This window comes from Mastigoproctus giganteus, chromosome 9, assembly GCF_048544385.1.
Source record: "Mastigoproctus giganteus isolate SK-2022 chromosome 9, ASM4854438v1, whole genome shotgun sequence".
NCBI classification, from domain to species: domain Eukaryota; kingdom Metazoa; phylum Arthropoda; class Arachnida; order Uropygi; family Thelyphonidae; genus Mastigoproctus; species Mastigoproctus giganteus.
The window spans coordinates 120510489-120534333 of NC_143583.1; the positions used below are offsets into that span (position 1 = coordinate 120510489).

General features: G+C 35.3%; 1 protein-coding gene across 1 annotated transcript in view; it reads left to right on the forward strand.

The window, feature by feature from the left end:
• LOC150080683 (plexin-A2-like) overlaps positions 1–11665 on the forward strand; it is a 221690-nt gene extending 210025 nt beyond the window's left edge. Inside the window, exons 20-21 of the mRNA XM_090381092.1 lie at positions 3230–3397; positions 11551–11665. Of these exons, the coding sequence (XP_090237218.1) occupies positions 3230–3397; positions 11551–11601 (219 nt within the window). The 3' untranslated portion in view covers positions 11602–11665. The remainder of the gene's footprint in view (positions 1–3229; positions 3398–11550) is intronic.
• Positions 11666–23845: the final 12180 nt, after the last annotated feature.

Genomic DNA, 23845 nt, shown 5'->3' on the forward strand with positions numbered 1-23845 from the left:
ACCACGCGTCTGAAATCCCCACAATATCTGCCTTTAATGTTTTGAGCAATACCTCAAATTCATCAAATTTATTTACTAAACTCCTAGCATTGGTGTACACGCACGTATACATGCACCTGTTCTTTTTCTTAGCTACCCTAACACAACCTATGTGTTTATTTGTACCCCAACGATTCCCAGCAGTCTCTGAAATATCCTGCATCTTATTTTCCAGGCTGCGGCTCATTCCAATAGAAGCAGTGCAAGAATCACTTTCACCTCTGCCAGTGGCTACTGTTAATCTATTGGTCCTTGTATCCCCCCAATCTAGCAGATTTCCGACCCACCTAACACTGCCTCGATAGCATCAGCAAACATTCTTGCACCCTTTCTATTTAAGTGTATCCCATCCCTGTAGAAGCAGTCTCTCCTGTTAACAAGTACAGACCAGGCTGAAAAAAATTCTATCCCTTGAGCCTTGCACAATCCTTCCAGGGCCGAATTGATCGACAGGGCTCTCATCATATACTCCCTCCTATCGTGTCTGGGCAGAATTGCAGACACTTTCAAATTCAACCCTAATTCACGGCTTTTTTCAACAGTGACGTGTACTTGTTAAGTAATTCCGCCGGTCTCCTACTCTTAATATCATTAGTGCCAATGTGTACAACTATATCACCTTTTGTGCCCTTAAAAGATGATATCTGCTCTACAACGTCATCAACCTTTGCCCCTGGCAGACATACCCTGGTCCTGTTCCACCTATCCTTTTTACAAAGCATGTTTCCCGTTTCCCTGACAATAGAGTCACCAACAACTACTAGTTCCTTTGGGATCAGCGCATTCTGCCTTGGGGGCTGCCGCTGTGTTGCATGATGACCAAGTGCAAGCTCTGGCATTGGTGTGGGCAGCTGAGAGCTTGATGGGCCCCTCACTTTTAATCCTTCGATAGGCATCCATAGACAATCTAGTCTAAAACAATTCTTACTGATATCAGATACTTCCAGACAGTCTACTATGCAACACTCACACAACTTTAACTTCTGGTGCTTACTGGATATATACTATCCAGAATAAATCATTCATCATGTCATTGCACAAAGGGAACATTGCTAACCAGACTAAATAACAGCCAGGTGCAAAGTGTAAACTGAATCTCTTGAACAAAAATGCTATCTATATTATATTATAATTCATGTATCAGGTAATCAGTTATGAGGTTATAAAAGGAGTGTATGTGATTATAGTGTATGCCTCAGTGTAAAAATTTGCAGGAACTGAAATAAAATATGCACAAGGATGAAGGGGTGGGAGGAACCATATGAAGATGTTGGAAGATGAATAACTTTTAATCAATATGAAATAAGTCTATGATAAATCTTTATGAAATAAAATGAAATAAGTCTATGAACAAGTAGGCATTGTGGCTATAGCTATTTGACTTCCTTTAATGCACCTCTGCCACTTTAAAATTGCCATTTTCTTCAACTTCTGACATTTCTCTTACAGTCTTTGGAACATTCATGTCACATCAACACAATAGCTTATGACAAAATATTTCTCATTCTTCAAATCTTCCATTATACAAATGACAAAAATCAGTGCACACTTTACATAAAGAAGTAAATATTAAGACAAACAGGTATCACTTAATTATGGTAAGTACTAATTAACAGGGCTCTGTTTTTTTGCTAAAATTTATGCAGTATTAAGATTTGCAAAATTATACATAGAGACAGCAAATTAACATCTTACATTCAAAATTGCAGGTTCACAACAGTGTGCACATTACATTGTTAGAATCCTGAATAATAAGTACAAAATAAGGTCTTATAAATCTGGCAAACTTGCCTGACAGTTTTAGTTGCTGATTGGAACAAAGAATGAACTATTGTTTGGTGTAAAATTTTTTTTTATGAGTGAAGATTCCCATTGGCCAGAGGTTCTTGGCATCTATATCAGCAGGAGAAGAAAAGTGTGTACTGATTGCAAATTTCTTATTAGTTCTCTACAGCCTTTGCATTAAAAATAAAAGGAAGCTCTATTAGTTTTTGAGAAAAGTTCTTATTATAACACGTTACATGATTCTTTCTCTGTATATGAACAACATACAGGATGTTTCTAAGTTACACTAACAAAATTATAGAGGTAGTTCTTTCCAAATCAAATAAAAAAGTTAATATAAACAAGTATCTGTTTATGAATGGTTATGGCAGGGTGCATTTTTGAATGGTAAAAATTAAAAAAATAAAAAGTAAAAATAAAAAAATAAAAAATAAATAAGAAGGTTGTTGTTATTTGGTTTTTTAGGAGCATTAGCAACTAAGGCCATATTGCTCCTGGGATATGCGGTGGTCATTCCCTGACCTTTCCGTATCCTCCGTATTTGGTGGTCATTGGCTCAAACCCTGGTCTAATCAAAAAGCATGTGCTATGCACTGCTTCTCCTGCGCACATGGCTCTGGAGATGCCAATGAGAAGGCCTATATGTGATAAACACTAAAATGTAGATACCTAGTTTAATTTTAATCTTCATTACTGAAGTCTGCTGGTGCTCTCTCCTTTTCAAAATAAAGTGTATACACTTATGCCATCAATGAACAACTTATAGAGGCACTCCCAGAAGCCATTTATTGGTAAGTCTTTGAGAATGGGCATTGTGGCCACAGATTCTAGACTCTCTTTGATGCACATGTGCCACTTTAAAATTGCAATTTTCTTCAAAAACTTATCTCTGTAAACCTCTGACATTTTTTTTTCAGTCTCTGTAGCACTCATACATGTTTAACACAATAGCATATAACAAAATGTTTTTCGGTATTCAAATCTTCTATTATGCAACTCACAAAACAGTTCACACTTAGGCACTTTGCAACTACCAGACATGTCAGAACTTACACTGTGAGAGAATATTCCTGGACACAGATTCTCCTGCCAACTACCAGCAGTTTGTCATAAATTAAATTATCAGCTTGGTATGTATAGTAAAATGCATATTCATACTAGGTATGTGCTTTCATATGAAAATTCAAACAGCTATGGCCCAGTTAGAAACATCCTGTATAAATTTATGTGACATTAATTTGTACTTGAATACGTATCTAGAATTTGTATTGAACTTTCAAACCTACACTGTACTTTTTGATTGTATGTTATAATCTGTTATAATCATATATGATTTTGAATATGATACATATATGATCAAAATATGCTACACATATGGTCAATATTAATGTAATCTGTTTTGTAGGGACATAATTTAGATAAAGGCTTGGAAATATCTGATATTACTGCTGTTAGAATTGGAGCAGGTTACTGCAATATCACCTCACTTTCCATATCTCAGCTTATTTGTAGGCCTTCAGTTTCTCAACTTCCTGCCTGTGACATTGTTCCCGATAATCTTCCAGAAGTTATTGTAAGTAAATATACTCTTGTTTGATAATATTAGAATTTCAGTGTCATTAAAAATATTTAAAAATCTCATCATCAAAAGGTGGTGAAGAACATTCTTGTAATATTATTCTGGATACTAAATTCCATAAATTTTGATATAAATTTCTTCACATAGCTTCATTGTCCTCCATGATCAAACGAATTGACTACTTGTCATTTGTTTGGAGAGGTCTGAGTTGTAATTCCATTGCACAGAATAGAGAAATTCTTAAAGATGCAATGGATTTGAATAATGGTGGTCCTTATGCAGTGAAAAAATCCAAAAACAGAAAGCCAAGCTCTTGCATGGCAAAACCACATCACTGACAAAACAACTGTTGAACTAGAATATATAGAAATAAATTGGGCTATAGAAGGACCACAGTTATTCAAATCCATTGCATTGGCAGTTCGACTTTTGGATTGTTCCGTCACCACATGGATTTATATAACGTTCAAGATGCAGTGATTCTGTGACCATTATTAGTCTTGTGGTCCTCTGTCGAGATTTGGCACAATGGTCAGTCTATTTTATTATTATTATTTATTTTTAGTTTATTTGGTCCCATATTTTTGGTAGTCCTTCGTGATAATCTTTGTGATATTTCACACAATTTGGACCTTGGTATACCATAAAGTGGGTGCCATTAAATTCTAATTAATTGGCTTTCAAATTCTAAATTATATCAGAAGCATTCCTTCCACAATACCCTCTTCTTGATTACTTCTCTCCCTTTTTCTTTTGTATTAGTCACTAGTTTAGTTTATCATTTTGCTCTGCTGGTTTGCCATACTACTGGCATACATTTTATTTTAGTTTTATTTTATGCGCCATTTAGTAGAATGTGCATATTTGCTGCCACTGATGTTTGCATTACTATTTTATACTTATTTTTATTTTCCTTCATTTTAATTTCTTAAATTTTACATTATAATTACATGCAGGGCCATGCCGTATATATTGGCCGTCTGTGTTCAAAGGAAAAATATGCCGCCCCGGAACAAACTTTATTTCCTTATCATGCTTTATTCATGCTACACATATTTGAACATGAAAAGGTAACATAAAATTAAGACAGCTTTGCGGAATAATTTTTATCGAAATTTGATATGTATATTTTAAATAATATCACTTAGTTTTGAAAAAAAATCATGAAAACAGATAATAAAAATACACAAATATATAATAATAATAACCTTTATTTATAACTAAACATAATTACATGTATAAAGTTTAATTCATGTGTTATTACATATTTAACTTATAAAATAAATTGAAATAAAATGACTAGATATTAAATAAATTGAACTTTTCGGGCTTTCAGTTCTGAAATTTTTTTTATCACATCGTGCATATCTAAACTTTCAGCTAAATCATGTTCTGTCGAGACTAGTGCTAAATTATCCAATCTGTCTTGGGACATTGTACTACAAAGATAATTGGAAAATGATCTTTCCCTGGTAGCTACAATACTTCTTACTAGCAATGTAAGAAGTATTCTTAGAGCAACCACTGCGTTTGGAAAAGTGGTACATAAAGTATTTTCAAAAATATACTCTAATACTTCTGTTACTCTCAAATCTGGTTTTAAAATATTTTTAAGTACTTTTAATTCATCTTTCATGTCAATGGCATCGATATCCTTTTCGTTCTTGATATAGTCTGGTAATTTATTTTGGAAATCTTTACAACATTTTAGAATTTCTTGATCGGTTATATGCTTTAAATTATGTGTCATATAAAAAATTGAAATCATCACTATGTGTTCTTAATAAATCAGATCTGTCTTTTAGAGAATTTATTGTTGTGTCTAGTATTGAAAAATAAAAATTAATTTTAAAATTTAACTGTGCATCGTTTTTGCCTTCATCTAGATTTTCATAATCAAATGATTCAAATTGAATTTTCTTTTTACATCGACGTATAAGAGAGACATCACGAAATTTAGTTTCAGTTTCCATATTTCAGCTAACTGTTTTGATTCATTTAAAAACTCTAAAAAGCCACTATCAGATCGTTTACTTTGCAAGTAATGAATAAATTATTTAATTGATCAAGCCAAGATTGATCAATTATTTAATTGATCAATTTTGGATTTTGCATTGTTTTACTTACTACATTCACATTATTTAATATTTCTTACCAAATTACTATTGAACATATAAATTTAAATGATTTTAATTTTGAGACTAAACATTTTGACTGGTGTCGTGATTTAACATCCTTATTCTTATCTTCCATTATTTCTAAAAGGACATCATAAATTTCGCCAATTTCTTGTCTTAATGGCCTTATTGCATACGACTTTCCCATCTTGTATTGCTTACTGGTTTTAAAAGTAATTTCGAAACATATTTTTTTGAAATGTCCCAACGTTGCATGGACGAAGAAAAAAAATATAAACAATTCTTGACTGTTTCAAAATTAGTTTTGGCAGCACCAAGTTGAGACTATGTGCAGCTCAGGGTACAAAAAAAAGCATGGTGGTTGATATTTAAAATTTTTCTTTGCAAACCAATGTTTGCCCCTCATGTTTGTTAGCTCTGTTGTCATAACCTTGCCCACACATATTAATCATCATCATCATCAGCCATTTTCAATCCACTGCAGGGCACTGGAAAGACAAGGCATCTTTGTCTTTCCAGTGCCCTTCATCAAGTGCCCTTCCAGTGCCCTTCATCCTGCAAAGGCCTTCATCCTTTGCAGGATGAAGGCCTTTCCAGTTCCTTCTGTTTTGAGCACTGGCCATAGATTTACTACCCACAAACTCATGAATTTCATCTATCCATCTCTGCCTTTGTCTTCCAGGTTTTCTTCTAGCTCCTCTTGGGTACCATTCTGTTATTTTCTTAGTCCATTTGTCATTATGTCTTCGAGCTATGTGTCCTGGCCCAAGACCATTTTAGTTCTTTAGTTTTGATAAGAATGTCCTTTACTTGAGTTTGCTGCCTAATCCATGTGTTTCTCTTCTTATTTAACAGTCTGATTCCCAATATAATTTGTTCCATTCTTCGCTGTGTTGTTCTCAGCTTCTCTTCCATTCTTTTGGTGAGTGCCCAAGTTTCACTTCCATAAGTCATGGTGAGGAGTATACATTGGTTCATTATTTTACGTTTCAGACAAACAGGGATATTGCGCTTCAGTATGTGACTATATTTCCTGAATGCTATCCATCCAAAATTTATTCTTCTCTTGACTTTCAGCCATTTATCATTATTACAGCTAATAACTTGTCCCAGATAAGTATATGACTCCATCTTTTCAATTACTGCTCCTTCAATCATTATTTCCCTTTCTGTGGCATACTTGTTCATCATTACTTTTGTTTTAGCCATATTCTTCTTTAGTCCAAAATCCTTACTAACTGTGCATAACTGATTAAGATTTTCCTCTAATTCTTTGGGATCATGGCTTATGACCACAATGTCATCTGCAAATCGTAGATGGTTTAGGTACTCTCCGTTCACATTGACTCCTTTCTGCGACCAGTCTAATCTTCTGAAAGCTTCCTCAAGGGCAGCAGTAAACAGCTTCGGAGATATTTTGTCTCCTTGTCGAAATCCATTCTCGATTTTAAATTTCCTACTGTCTTTGTCTAGTCTAATAAAGGAGGTAGCATTCTCATATATTTTCTTCAAAATCATAATATGTGGGGTATCTATGCCTTGTCTTTCCAGTGCCCGAAACATTGCTTTATGCTGTATGGAGTCAAATGCCTTTTCATAATCCACAAATGCCAGGCATAATGGTGTTTTATATTCATTTGCTTTCTCCTATTTGCTATTATTAATATCAAGGCCTAATTCATTAAACTTGTTTAAAATAAATGCACTTAACCCTGTTGAATTTGTTATAGGGAAAAAACCTAAAAAGTGTTCTCTGATATCTACTTTTTTGTTAACTTAATTTAAATTTACAAATCTAATATAATATACCTCTTATATCATTTACAGAGGTATATTATAATATACCTCTGTAAATGATACTCACTATAACATAACTGATAAAAGTTTTTAGTTGGTGGCGACTAGGTACAAACGATTAATTCCCCAAAATTTGATCCAATTGTCTCAGCGAATGCATCCCTATCATTAAAAGAGGTAATACTGTATAATGGGCTCTCAACAATTACTAATATAAATAAAATAAATTTTCTGTTTATACTCTGGGATGACCACATGGTCAGAGGAGTTTGATATATGAATAAAAATCAAAAAAGTTACAGGTTTTACAGGTTCACTATCTAATCATTTTTAAAAAGTTTATTATGACAAGAATTTATTTATTTGTATTTTCTTTATTCAAATTATGCTTAGGTTCTACATCATTTCGGCCGCCCTTGGATTTGGCTACCTGTGTTCATCGTACACTTGAACACAGGGTTGGCGTGGCCCTGATTACATGGTAGTAGTGTGACGAATTGCTAATGCTGCATCTCTACCGCCCTCTATAGCCCAATTTATTTCTATATATTTTAGTTCAACAGTTGTTTTGTCAGTGGTGTGGTTTTGCCATGCAAGTGCTTGTCTTTCTGTCTTATTATTTTTCCACCGAATAAGGACCACCATTATTCAAATCCATTGCATTGGTAATTTGATCATTGGATCATTCTGTCACTGCATGGATTTATTTAAAGTTCAAAATGCAGTGATTCCCTGACCATTATTGGCCTTGTGGGTCTCTGTCGAGATGGGGCATAATGGTTAGTATTTTATTATTATTATTTATTTTTAGTCTATTGGGTCCCATATTGTTGGTAGTTTGTTTCCAATCTTTGTGACACACAATTCGGACCTTGGTGCCAACAAGGGGACACCATTAAATTCTAATTAATTGGCTTTCAAATTCTAAATTATATCAGGAGCATTCCTTCCACAGTACCCTCTTCTTGGTTACTTCTCCCCGACCTTTTGTATTATTCACTGGTTTTATCATTTCACTCTACTCGTTTGTCCTATCCACGGTCATACATTTTAGTTTAGTTTTATTTTATGCAACATTTAGCCGAATGTGCATATTTGCTGCCACTGATGTTTGTGTTACTATTTTGTACTTATTTTTATTTTCCTTCATTTTAATTTGTTAAATTTTACATTATATATATAAAATTGAAACTCACACACTTGATATACTAATTGCTTTTTCAATCTTTTTTTTTTGGCATTTAAAAAGAATGAAATATTTAAAAGAGATCTTAAATTACTACTAACTATACTTTGAATATTACTGATTGTATAAATGTAGTATTTAATAATAATAATAATAATAATAATAAAGGGATACCAATACGATGCAACTGAGTTTGGGTCCCATCACCGAAAAAAAATCGTGAGGGGAAAAATTGCAAAAGTCACTTTCAGACTTCTAAGACTGAAGTGATGGCTGAGGCAGATATTGGTACCATCTGGTGTCACTCCCAATGGTTACCGCCCACCACTGGATGCAAAAAAACAAAGCTAAACAGGTTAACCTCCATAGCGGAAGAAGATGACAAGTAGAAATATTGAACATACTGCATTGAGTGTGGCACAGGATAAAGTCACTTGCGTTCAGGCCTTAGGCAGAAGGGTTAATTTAAAATGTCGGAGACAGTCACTCATGGAAGGCAGTGGAGTAAGTGGTGCTGTCCCCTTGTATGGCTACCACAAGGGAAGGGCAAGGCCATTTAGCCCAATCAACTGGAAGTGCTTCCTGTGCAACTGCACTAATGATGACCACCCAGGAAGGAAGAAAAAGCCACCATACGAATTGGAGTATCAAAAAGGATACTTTCATCATGTAAGCATAGTATGAAGTGAACAAGTTAGAGACTGACATGACAATGTATAAGATAAAACTACACACCAAGTGGTTGTAACAGTTCCTGACTCTTCAAGTCATTGAACAGCAAATAGCAGACCATTGTCACAAAGAACCTGATAGCTCCTGCAATCTTTGAAAAAAATCAAGCAGGGTATGAGTGACCAACTACGAAACACACAGAATATGGACACAACCAAAGCAGACCTAGAGGAGGAGGAACAGCAAGTACAACCTGGAGCAGCTGAAGTGGGAACAGACAAGGTTGCAATATCCAAAATATAAGAGTGAAAGATGGCTCTAACAGAATTGAAGGAAATGGACACGACAAAGATCCACACCATACAGACCCGACAGAATTCTCTGGAAAGAGTCGCAGACCACTTCAACTGGTGAATAATACTGGATTATCTCAACAACAATAACAATAAAGTAACACTAGATACCATCTACACAACCATTGCTGTGCCACTGTAGCAGCCACTAGGATGAACGGAAGAGAAACCAGAGACAAACAAAATGCAAAGACAAGAAGCCACCAGCCTTGAAAAGAAGGCTACTACATCAGAATATAGAAGTTAAGATAGTCCAACTGACCCAGTACCAATAGAATAACAGAAGTGAGAAGCTGATCAGAAAAGTGAAGACCATCCTTAAGAAAGACAACATTCACAGCAAACACAAGACCTATAACCAAACGATCAAAGAATACCTGGACACCCTTAAGCAAAGCCGTCTTGCACTCAGCAAGAGACTTTACTGATATAGGAGGATTACCCAGACGAAAACAGACAACCAGATAGTTGATGGAAACCAGAGAACTTTCTACAGGATCATTGGACAAGAGGAGGAGGGCAACAGTTACACCTGACCGGAGGGGACTTGAGTTCTGGGTCAACCTGTGGAGCAGCAAAGTTAGCCATAATGGCTGTGATCCCTAGATAGACCTAGAATGGAAGAAAATCAGGGGCATACAAAAGATGAAATAATGGAAGATCGAGGAGGAAGAAGAATGGTCAGTCAGGATGTCCCACAACTGACAAACCCCAGGAATACATAACATCCACAACTACTAGTAAAAGAAGTTAAGGTGCACACGCTTGCAGGCACATAGCAGAGTAGTTCACCAAGATGATAAAGCACCGTGACACATTCCCAGAGTTTTTGACTCAAGGAATCATCTATCTGATGGCTAAGGGCAAAGACACCCAAACCCAGCCAGGTACAGGCTGATCTCCTGTCTCCCAACAATGACTAGCTGTATAACCATAAAAAAATGATATAAGTGGAAAAGCATTTTAAAGGGGAGTGTTACAGAAATTTAAAAAAATGCATGGCACTTCATAAGATTGATCATGGGGCAAGAAGACCATTTTTATATTTTTTATTTTAAATATTTATATTTTTGAAATATAATACTTATTTGTTTTATAGATGAAAAATAGAAGAGAATAATAGTTTCAAGCTTATAAGTTTATGTCTGCAATGTTTATATTTATGATATAAGTGGAAAAGCATTTTAAAGGGGAGTGTTACAGAAATTTAAAAAAATGCATGGCACTTCATAAGATTGATCATGGGGCAAGAAGACCATTTTTATATTTTTTATTTTAAATATTTATATTTTTGAAATATAATACTTATTTGTTTTATAGATGAAAAATAGAAGAGAATAATAGTTTCAAGCTTATAAGTTTATGTCTGCAATGTTTATATTTATGATATAAGTGGAAAAGCATTTTAAAGGGGAGTGTTACAGAAATTTAAAAAAATGCATGGCACTTCATAAGATTGATCATGGGGCAAGAAGACCATTTTTATATTTTTTATTTTAAATATTTATATTTTTGAAATATAATACTTATTTGTTTTATAGATGAAAAATAGAAGAGAATAATAGTTTCAAGCTTATAAGTTTATGTCTGCAATGTTTATATTTTATATAAATGTTATATGTTTCTTATGTTTATATTTTTTCAGCAGCAGAATTAATAAAAGTTTTGTTTCACTGAAAATAACATGTAAAATGGCAGAACATTTTCAAATATATTTTTCATTTAAAAAATTAAAAAAAAAACATTAACCAAGTAAACAAGATTCACTGATATACTCAAAGAAGAATTCAAAAAAACAGCAACAAAAACTTTTTTTCAGAAATAAAAAAAGTTGAGCACATATCATGAGCATCACAAGCATATTTTACAGTGGGGATACAAGCATTGTTGCTGGGTTAAGTTAGCCCTTTACCTTTAATTATTTTCATCTTCATATGTGTTTTAATTTACATCAATAATTTACATCTAATATGTCTCTACTCTCGTTTTACCTTTTTTTAGGTGGAGGTAGCTGACACTTTGAAATTCAGAATAGGTTACTTATGCAACTGACATAGATTCTGATTTAAAAAATAGTTCTTCCTTGATTGATGCAGAACTTGGATGCTCCTATCATAAAGACCAGCTCTAGAGCTAAAACATATTCTCAAAGCATTTTTTTTTTAATTCTTGTATTTTCTGTTCATGAGGTGTGCTAAATCTTATTTAGCAAACAAGGTTCATTTCACCACACTGAATATGGACTGCAGATTGTCATTCAGAGAAACTTTAGCATTTATTTTCTAGCTTGTTTAAATAATTTAACCTAAACATCAATTATTTCTTCCCTTATTAAGTGTACTGATCTAATCATTTAATGAAAATAAATTTTTCAATATTTATATTCAATTTCTACAACCATTCACAGTTTTATAAATCTTGTCATTAGTATGGCACGATTTATAACACTATGAATATTATGGTTTTGCAGTTCATATGCTTCTTACATACAATTAAAAAAAAAACATTTGGCAGTCTATATTTAAGATGTTTTAAATCAGTAAGAATGCATCTTTGGACTCCTGCTCAGAAGAACAATTTTTATTCTTGGCCTACTTCCATGTCCAAAAAGAAGTGAATACTTAAATTTTAAAATTATTAATCTAAAAATTAATAATGAGTATTTACATTAGATTTAAGTCAAGTAATGTGTTTATAAAAGATGGAATAACCTCTATGTCTATGATACTCACCCCAAAGTAACATTGTACATAAAAATGATTTAACTCACCAGTGTCATCAGTGGCGTAGGAATGCCTTGGCATTGGGGCAGGTGCCAAGGGTGCCAGCAGGAGAAGGGCACCACTGACAGGCTACATCAGTACAGTGCAAAGCTATTTCAACACCCGAGGCTAGCTGACGAAATGGTGCCCCTTGATGATGTTGAATAAAGATGACAGCACAGGGCAGGGTGAAAATTAATTTTCACACGGCGATTCAATCCTGCATGATCCTTACATCTGAGTACATACTGCATAGCATCATAGATCTATTTGCTATCCAGTGTAACTTTGAAGGGACCAATCAGGCGATCGCTTCATCAGCGCATGCTTGAATGCATAGTAGTTCACAATTCACACATTGTGCACAAACTGAATAAGTTATAAGTTACAGTGTTTTTGTGATTGCTATATAAACAGGTAATCGTGAATATTGTGATTTATTTATAATTTAAATAAAACAATAAAGGCCAAATTAATTTTAGACATATCACCAAAGGAAAAAAAGTGGACATCAGTACAGCGTAAGGTGCCTCCGTAGCCAGGTGGGCAGGAGCAGCAATGCGTAGCACACGCTTCTTGATTAGACCGGGGTTCGAGCCTGTGACCACCAAATACGAAGGATGCGGAAAGGTCAGGGAATGACTACCGCATATCCCTGGAGCAATATGGCCTTAGTTGCTAATGCTCCTAAAAACCAAACAAACAAAAACAAGTACAGCATAGAAAGATTGCATAAAGAGGAAATTAGAAAAAACATTCTGCTAGTTTACAAAACTGGCTTACAGTAAGCCACTCCAAATCTTAAAGTGACAAAGAAAACGAATATGATTTGAATGAAGATGAAACAAATGATGATGCCATTGAAATGGAAGTCCAAGAAAAAGCTCAGACAGTTGAAGTTATTTTAAAAGAATTAGAAAGTGTGGACAATAACTAAAACAGTTGGCAGAAGAAAATGATGGCAGCAGTAATATTAACGTGGAACATGTAAGTCTGAATTTTAATGATCCTACCACATGGAACTTGAATACCCACAAAAACAGATCTCTTATGGTGCAACACGGTCCCGAACATATAGTCTTAAATACGTATCATGTCACTAATGGCCAATGTTTCAATAATTCGTGGAAATACAAAAATGAAGGTACTGAAAAAAAAAGAGAGGAAATGGTTATTTTATTGCAAAAACAAAGATACAATATATTATTTTCCATGCCTCTTATTTGTATCTAGCACAAATAATGTTACATTTTGCAGCTCAGATGGATTTAAAGATTGGAAACATCTAAATCTAAACATTCTTTTTCATGAGAATAATAACATATAATTTCACAAAATAGAAATTATTAGAAAAGGGTCTTCAAAAAGGTGGACTAATTGACGATGCTGTACAAGCAGCACTAAGAAGCGAAATTTTGAAATGGCGTCATATATTGAAAATATATGATGCCATTGAAATGTATATTGTTCTGTGCTGAAAATAATTTGGCATTTCGTGGACATGCTAGTAATGGTAACCAGTAAAAATATCCCTGGTAAAAATATCTCCCAGTAAAAATATCCTATTTTCTAATTATTATTATAATTACAAATATTTATTTTATTTCTATATTTTGTTGATTTTTAAAAGTTCATGGAATGCGAAATTAGTCAAATTTTTAATAAAATTAACCAAATTATGACCTGTACTTTAATTTGTTTAATTTGAAAAATTTTATTGCAAGAGTTATAAACATTAAAGGATACTTTTTTTAAATAGTAACATCAAATGTTTTGCATAAATGTTTACAATATATATTCAATAAACCTGATTTATTTTATCAAAAAGAAAATATTTACCTAGCAATACTTTTCATTTGAGTGAATTTTCTTTCATCTAAACAGGGTGTTTTATGATTTCTGCTTTTTTCAAATACCCCATTTTAAATTTAAAAAAAAGGGGTATCTTGGAAATTTATTATAATTCCGAAAAGGGCTCTTATACCCTGAAATGGGGTACGTCTGCCAACCCTACTGTAACATTGTATGTGTGTTATTCTCTTTGAGGGAAGCTGAAGTGAAATGAATTGCCACAGTTCATCATCTTCAGATTTTGAAAAAGATTTAGAAAATGCATGTGCTTTTCTTATAGAGAAAACAAAAAGAGTACAACACAATGGATATACAACATAAACTGGAGGAGAACAGAAAAAAGGCAAATTTCATCATTTACTGCAGAACTTAGAAGAAGATGAAAACGGTTTTAAGTTGTATTTATGATGAATAAAGAAGAATTTAATTTTCTATATAATCTAATTAAGGATGACATACAAGGGCAAAATGTGTAATTTCGAAATTCAATCAGCACTAAGGAAAAATTAGTTGTATGTGTAAGGAAAATTGAAATACTGTTTAAGTTTAATTTTGAATAAGGATTTATTCTGTAAAAATACAACACAAAAATTTTTAATTAAATTTAATAACAACAAAAAACTACTTCTCAATGCTAAAAATTGAATTTGTAATAAATTGTTATGAGTTGTACAAATTGAAGTGATCGACTTGTTCGTCCTCTAAATTTGTTAATTGTAATACAGTCTGTCCTCGTATAGCACGATAGTTGTGTTCCTAGAAACCCTCGTGCAATGCAAAATCGTGTAATATAAACAGGCCCTATGGGAAAAGTGGGGTTAGGTGCCGACCACCCAAGATTGAACACACATTTGGAACCAAAACATTACCAAACACAATAAATAGTCGGGTAATTTTAATCGTTATAAAATACTTACGTATTTTATAACGATTAAAATACGTAATAAAAATATAATATATATTTTTATTATAATATAATAAATAATAAAAAATAAATATTTTTTATTATTTATTATATTATAATAAAGTATTTTTAGTATTTTTTACGAATAAAATACGTATTTTATTCGTAAAAAAATTATTATATTAAATAAAATAATCGTAATAAAATACTTACGTATTTTATTACGACTATTACGTAATAAAATATTGCTAATGCTTTTGCTTCTATCGTAAGAAAACTTGTTTTTTGTTTGATTTTCTATCAAAACAGATGACAGCCGTTCCATCTCTTCCAATTCTTGTCTTAATCTAATGGATTTTAATTACACTTTGAGTTGTTCCCGCTATGAAAGTTGTTTTTATTTTCTCTGCATTCTTTGTAATTCTCGGCGTTGCCTCATTTAGGTCTGTAGCACGTGTAATATCACATGGTTTTTCATTTCGCTCAAAGCGTTTCACAATTTCATATTTTTTTCTCTATCGGCAGAGGCGGACTGGCCATAAGCTTTACCCGGGAAACCCCGGTGGGCCGGAGGCCGGCGTGATTTTGGCCATAAACCGTAGTATAAATTTTCCCCGGTAAGAATTTTTGTCCCAGTCCGCCTCTGTTTATCGATATTGCTTTTCTTTTTCTCTCTGAATCTGCAGTGTCTTCGCCAGGACGCTTCCTTTTCACACCTTTTAAGTATTTTACTAATTTTTAGGGAATAAAGCGCAATTACAAAACGAGGAGGCACGCTTAATACACATAAACAAAGCTGCGCGCGTATAGCAACTGAATAAACAACACCGTAAAGGCCGAGATACACTATTGACACCCCACATTTTACTAAAGCACATTTCTGGAGGTTACTACCGTAAAACAATAAAAACAATTTCCAGTTTCGTTTCTGCTAGTGGAATCTGTTATAAACTGGTAGTAAACTCCATCTAATTGCATTTGCGATTATATCGATAGCTGGAATTGTGTTGGTTTTTACGTTATTATGGTGAAATGTGTTTTCCCTTCACTGATATAAAACACATAAATACATTTTCAGAATCTTCTTCATTCCTATCGTGTTGCGTTCGGTTGGGGTGATTCCGCGTTCGACTGCCATTTCTTGTAAACACAAAGGCGAATCGTGCATAAGCGAATTCGGTTCGTGTTATATAAGATATCGTTCCCCTATTTATAAATCGTGTATGATCGAATACGTGTAATGTAAACACGTGTTATACGAGGACCGACTTGTACTGTTGGTCTATTTCCCTCCTTTGGCCATTTTTGAGATGATCATTTATTTTATGAATGCAATTACTGAGTATCCGGAGCCGGAACTATGGTGGGTCGAGTAGGGCCCCATCCCCAGCATTTTAATGGTGCAACCAACCAGTTATAGTTATGTATTTTAAAATTACTTCATTTTTGATTTAATTACAGTCAGACTTCTGTTTAACGACTTTGTTTATAGCGAATTTTTTTGAATTCCCCTTGGTAATTACATTTGAAATAGTTTCCATTGAACGATGAAAATTTCCATACAGTTAAAGGATTACCCTAGACAACTTTGCACGTATTGTTCTTACCTCTGGTCTTTAGGAAATTTAGGTCATTTGAAAGTGCGAATTAAGGGTGAAAGGGATTACCGTTCCACAATGTTAGTGGTGTCTGTAAAACCTATCAGTCACATACCGAGAATTCCCGCTAGTCAATATGCTTTTCATAGCCATCAGAGGATTAAGCACATGACATTCTAAGATACTTTTGTAATTACGTTTACAACCAAAGAATGACTTTTATTTTGTGTTACTCCAACCTTTTTAATTTTATTCCATCTAATATGGAAATTATTAAGTCGAACAAAGGGAAAGATAAACTGTGTTTAAAGGAATTTTCTTATGTTGTTGCTAAGATTTGCAAAACACACATTCGTTGGCATTGCTCAAAATATTAGCATTAGCATTAGCATTAGTAGAGGCATTTGATGCAAGAAAGCAAGCTTATGCAGCATCAGCCAAAAAAAAAAAAAAAAAAAAAAACCCACTTCACTTCACCCCTCTGTTCGTTCAAAATACTTGTCCAGCTGAGCCTTAAACTTATTTAGGCTATCAACCTCCACCACAAGGGATGGGAGTCTGTTCCACCAACCAACCACCCGCTGGCTAAAGGCAAATTTCCGCACGTCTATCCTACATCTGTCTTTCCTCAATTTGAATTTATGCCCTCTCAGGTGATTTTTCTGAGCTAGAGGAAGAATCCCATCAGCATTGAGCATGCTTAAACCATTCAAGGCTTTATACACCTCTATCAGATCACCTCGCTGGTGCCTAGTCTCCAGACACTGTAATTTGCAAAACTTAAGCCTTTCTTCGTAAGAGCACCCCTTTGTTCCATTCACTAATCTTGTTGCCCTTCTCTGTACTCGTTCCAGCAGCTCTACATCCTTCTTGAAATGAGGCCTCCAGACCTGTATACAGTACTCTAGGTGTGGCCTGACCATTGCCTTATACAATGGAATAATCACCTCCTTATCCCTGCTGGAAAAATTCCTGTATATGATTGACAATACTCCATGAGCTACTCTTGCAGCCCGTCTGCACTGCTCAGAGAACTTCATATCTGCCTGCACAACCACCCCCAAGTCCCTTTCATTCTCTACCACTGTCAGTGTAGTACCACAGAGTTGATACGTTGCTCTGGGGTTGCTGTTTCCCATGTGTAGTACTTTACATTTGTCAATGTTAAACTTCATTTGCCACCTCTCAGCCCATCTGCTCAACCTTTCCAGATCCTGTTGCAGTAGCATAGTGTCAGTAGTGTCCTTGACAACCCTGCCAACCTTCGTATCATCTGCAAACTTGGACATTAAGCTTGATATACCATCATCAATATCATTTATAAATACAGAAAACAATAATGGATCCAACACTGAGCCCTGAGGGACTCCACTAATAACATTAGTCCACGATGAGCAGTGTCCATTAATTACCACTCTCTGTCTTCTCCCCCTCAACCACCCCTTTATCCATAGCAGCAACTTGCCTCCAATGCCACACTGCTCCAATTTGTGTAGCAGTCTTCCATGTGCAACAGTATCAAAAGCCTTTCTAAGATCCAAGTATATAATATCAAAGTTATTCCCTGCATCCAGTTCTTTTGTGACTGCATCATAGTATCCAATCAAGTTGGTCAGGCAAGACTTCCCCTTAACAAAACCATGCTGTGTCTGAGCTATAACTGAAGTCTTGTCTAAATGATCCTGCAGTGCTTCTTTAACCAGTGCCTCCATTAATTTTCCTGGAACAGAAGTTAAGCTCACAGGTCTATAGTTACTTGTGTCAGCCTTTGATCCTCCTTTGTGAATTGGGGTCACATTTGCACATTTCCAGTCTATGGGTACCTCCCCTGAGTCCAAGGAAGCTCTCATAATTATGGCTAAGGGTTTGCTTACTTCCTTTGCTGCCTCCTTTAATATAACTGGATAGATCCCATCCACACCGGGTGCCTTTCTTGTGTTTATCTTCAACAGTTTCTCCTCCACTTTATTCCCAGTTATTTCAAGATTCTGTAGCTTACTGCTAGAGTTGAATACACCTCTGGCATTCCCCTTGCTGAATAACTACTCATGTGTGAATGTCGATGCAAAATATTCATTTAGTTTGTTAGCTACCTGAGCAGGATCATCAACAGTTGACCCATCAATATCAAGTGGACCAATCTGATTCATCCCCTTCTAGAGTTTACATAAGTAAAGAACTCTTTGCTGTTTTTCTTTGCTTCCCTTGCCAAAGATTTCTCGTAATCTGCCTTCGCCTGCCTAACCTCCTTTGTAACTTGGTTGCATATCAACTTGTATCTATCATAGGCTTCTGTGTCATGTGTTAATTTGTAAGTATCCCATGCATTTTTCTTCTCTGCCATATGCCTCATTAGTTCATCTGACATCCATTTTGGCCTAAACCTTGAACAATATTTCTTAGTTGGTATGTAAAGCCTAGTAGCTTCCAAGATAAGTTCTTTGAATGCTTCCCATTTTGAATTTGCTGTTGGTAACATCATCAGTTGGTCCCACTGTATAGAATTTAAATACTGTCTCAGTCCATCGTAGTCGCCTTTACGGAAGCAATAACCCTTCCATTTACCCCTGATGGTAGTTACCTCTTTGAGTAAATCCCACTTCAGCACACTGTGATCACTGCCACCTAGTGGTTCATTTATCTGCAGATTCTTAATGCATGAAGAATCACTGCTGATAATCAAATCAAGAGTATTACTCCCTCTTGTTGCCTCCCGAACATGCTGATGTAGAAAACAATCATCCAATAAATCCACAAAAGCCCTGCTAGTGTGTGAGTAACCAGCCCCCAAATTCCAGTCAATATCTGGGTAGTTAAAATCTCCCATTATAAGACTCTCTGATTTACTGGCCCACTCTATTTCCCTGTACAGTTCCTTATTATACTCATCAGAGTCATTAGGCCTATAGCACACTCCTACTCTCAATTTTGATCTCCCAATGCTTATGTCACACCAAACTGACTCAACACTGCACTGTCCAGCGATGTCGACTGGCTTCACTTCCTTGGTTTTTATGTGTTCACTGATTGCAAGGAATGCAAGTTCCAAAGCCGAGGAGCGGGATGAAAGGATGGATGTTGAATGTTTTCTCATATGAATGTAGAAGGAGTCGACCCCTGGTATGAGGAATTGCAATTTTTGCAAGACACATCGTAGACAAAATCTAATTGGAGCACAGAAGAGGATTGGACTTCACGGTTTTTAAGGGCAGCATGTAGTTTTGTTGTGGGTTTGGTAATGATTTTGAATTGAAAATACTATTTAGTTGCTTGAACAATTGTTCAATATATGGTAAAGCAATAAAAATATTTTTTTAATGTTATTATTGTTGCTAACTCAGGTGGTATTATGTAATCTGTTTTTTGCTTGTAACCTTATTTCGTTTATAATAGGTAGAAGTTGACTCATCATCCGAATTAGCCCTAAACACAGAAATACAAATACTGAGAAACAGATTTCAAAAAAAGAGGTTACCCCCTCCACACCTATTATAAATGAAATAGTTCTACACTCAATACGAGAATGAGACAACATTCAACATCCGTTCCATTTCACGTCATCGGTGAAGGCCACACCTTTCTATTCAAGGAAGAAAAAATTCTCAGCATCCAACATGATTACATCAAACTATTAATTTCGGAGACGCTTGAAATAAAATTACATCAAAATTCAGTCAATGTACGTCGCCCCTACCCCATCTCAGATTCATGGTCCTTCACGCGCATGCGCCAAGATTGCAAATAATTTCCTATAAAATTCCGTTGCAGTACCTGTGGTTTCACTTTCCTGTGATCATGACCCTGGTCGAAAAGCCCCGTCCTCTTTAGGGAAGTAACAAAATTCTTTAGTTTCCTAATGTTTCAGAGTATTCTTAAAGTTTTTTATGTTTTAATATTTGTTTGCAAAGTGTTAAAAGTATGTATTAATTATTTATTTGGTTTCAAAGCATTTAAATTGTTTTTAAAATACGGATGTATTGTATTCTTCCAATCAAAGACTAGGGTTGGTGATTCGATGCATTTTGGGGTCGGGCTTGGGATCCGCGGACCTCCGATTCCGTGGTGCATTGGAGCTCTGATTTTGTCTACGAGGGTATGGAATATATCTAAACTATTTGTATAGTTATTCAACAATGGAGAATATCAGCACTGAAGTGTTCTATAAGACATAGAGGCAATTCCTCCCTTTCTTAACTAACTGATATATAACTTGGAACATATTGAACCTTTGCAGCTCTATTACCTTTTAATTGGACCACTTAACATAGATGGGTTGACTATTGATGATCATGCTCAGGTAGCTGATAAACTGAAGCCGACCGGGCTAGCCGGGTGGATAAAGTACCTGCCTAGCAACCCAAAGGTCGCGGGTTCGAATCCCGCCTCGGGCTTGGATCAAAGTACTGCAAAAACCTTGGGAGGTGCATTATGGCCACAGAAGCCGATGCGCCAACAACTACAAAAAAAAAAATAATAAATAAATAATAATAATAAAAAAAATAAACTGAATGAGTATTTTGCATCTACATTCACACATGAGGAGTTATTCAATGAAGGGAGTACCAGTTTATCAAACTCTAACAGGGAGCTAAGTGATTTTGTAATAACTGAGAGAAAGTGGAGGAGAAATTAAAAAAAAAATAATAAATTTTCTGTTTATACTCCGGGACGACCACGCGGTCAGAGGAGTTCACATGATAGAGAGAATACAAGAAACAGCACTGTATTTAGCAGTCACGGGCTTGAACCCCGGTCATGAAGGCACATGTACTAATGCACCCACGCGATTGACCACTCGGCTACGGCGGCCATAATTGTTCAATTAAACAAAGAAAAGGCGCCTTGGGTGGACGACATCTATCCAGTTATATTAAACGAGGCAGCAAAGGAAGTAAGCAAACCCTTAGCCATAATTATGAGAGCTTTCTTGGACTCGAAAGGCCCCATGGACTGGAAGTGTGAAAATATATCACCAATTCACAAAGGGGTTCAAAAGGTGACACTAGTAACTATAGACCTGTTAGTTTAACTTGTGTTCCGGGGAAAATAACGGAATCACTGATTAAAGAAGCATTGCAGGATCATCTAGACAAGACTGCAGTAAATTAAGACACAGCATGGGTTTGTTAAAGGGAGGTCTTGTCTGACCAGTTTGATTGGATACTATGATGTGGTCACAAAGGAACTGAATGCCAAAAATAATTTTGATATTATATACTTGGATTTCAGGAAAGCTTTTGATACTCTTCCACATGGAACACTGCTGTACAAATTGGAGAGGTATGGCATTAAGGGTAAGTTGCTACAATGGGTAAAGGGTGGTTGAGTGGGAGACGACAGACAGTGGTAATCAATGGACACTGCTGTGCGAGTGGTAATCAATGGATACAGAGCAATCTCGCTGGTGATGAAACGTCTCCGCTCCTCATTTGGTTCATCTTGAGCTTCGTCAGCATTTTCTTCTCTCACTATCGCTGCCTGCAAGTCAATAAGTTATTCGTTAAATAATTCCTTCTCTTCTTCCTCTATTAAGTCCTCCACGTCTTTGGCATCAACCTCCAACTGAAGTAGCTCTGCAACCTTTACAATCATATCTGTAACCTCTTCATATATGAATCGTCTTTTTCAAATCCTTCGAAGCGTTTTTTACGTGCCGTGGGCATATTTTCTTCCATGCGCCATTTAAACAACTTTTAGTAATTTCCGCCCAGTCCTTATTAATAACGTGAAAATATTGCAAGGTTTCCAAAGTCTCTTAACGTAAACTTTTTCTCATCGTCTACCTCAGACAATACCTGAGCAAATGTTGTGCGTAAATAGTATGCTTTTAAATTCGAAATAAAACCCTGATCCATAGGTTCGATGAGTGAAGTCGCGTTTGGCTGTAGAAATATGACTCACGTTCGAATTGAAATCATCTAGATGTGTACGATGGTCCAGGAGCATAATCTAATAGAAGCAAAATCCTGAAAGGAACTTCGTTGTCTTTACAATATTTTTCAACCTAGGGAATGAAACAGCATTTAAACCAATATTCAAAGAGATATTGTTATCCATACTCTCTGGTTCGATCGTAAATGCACGGGTAGGGTGGCTTTATTGATGCCCTTAAATGCACGAAGATTTCCAGAATGGTACACAAGTAGTGGTTTTAATCTGTAATCTACCGCTGTATATTAGCCCCAAGCAAGAGCGTGGCCCTATCTTTTGACGCCTTGAAACCTGGCATTGTATTTTGTATTTTCCTCTTTGGCAATATATGTTCGATTCGGCATTTTTCCCCAGTACAGAGCAATCTTGTCAACGTTAAAAATTTTCTGCGTTCAATAGCCGCCTTCATCAATAATTTTTTCCAACACATCACAAATTTTTTCTGCAGCTGCAAAATCGGCACTGGCGACTTCACCGCATATTTTAAAGTTGTGGAAACCAGCACGATGCTTGAACCTATTAAACCGCCCGTTGCTTGCCACGAACTTGGGTTGGGGTTCATAGTACTTATCCTTAATATCTTTATAAATTCTTGTTGCTTTTGCATGAATAGTCTTTAGACTCAGGAGCACTCGCTTCTGAATCTGATTTTTCACCCATATTATTAACAGCTGTTCCATCTTCGATATAGCACCTGAATGCTGTTTTGTGGTCACTGTTGATCTTAAAGGCGTTGATCCTTTGACAGTGCGCGTATAGCGGACTGTCTTTTTAAATAGTATTCACTGTTGAAGCAACGAGACCTAATTCCTTTGCAATAGATGACAAAATTTGTCCTGCTTCGTACTTAATTATTTTCATCTTCATTTCTGTTCAATTTCATATCAATTTTGTTTCGTTTCCTGGCACTGCAAGAACTTGCACTTTCCATTGGTCCCTTTCCCTTCACCATTGTAATACGTGAATAGGAATGAAGAGAAGTTTCTGAAATTTTGTTTTTTATATGGTTGAAGATTTCAATGAAGGGGACGCATTTCACCATAATAGCGTAAAAATCCACACAGTTGCAGTTATCGGTATTATCGCAAATGCAATAAGATCCAGTTTACTACTAGTTGATAATTATATACACTAACAGAAAAGCCCAATAAACTGGAAAGTGCAAATTGTTTTTATTGTTTTATCGTCATGACCTCCAGAAACGTGCTTTAGAAAAATATCACAAAGGCATTCAAAATTGATTCTTATAA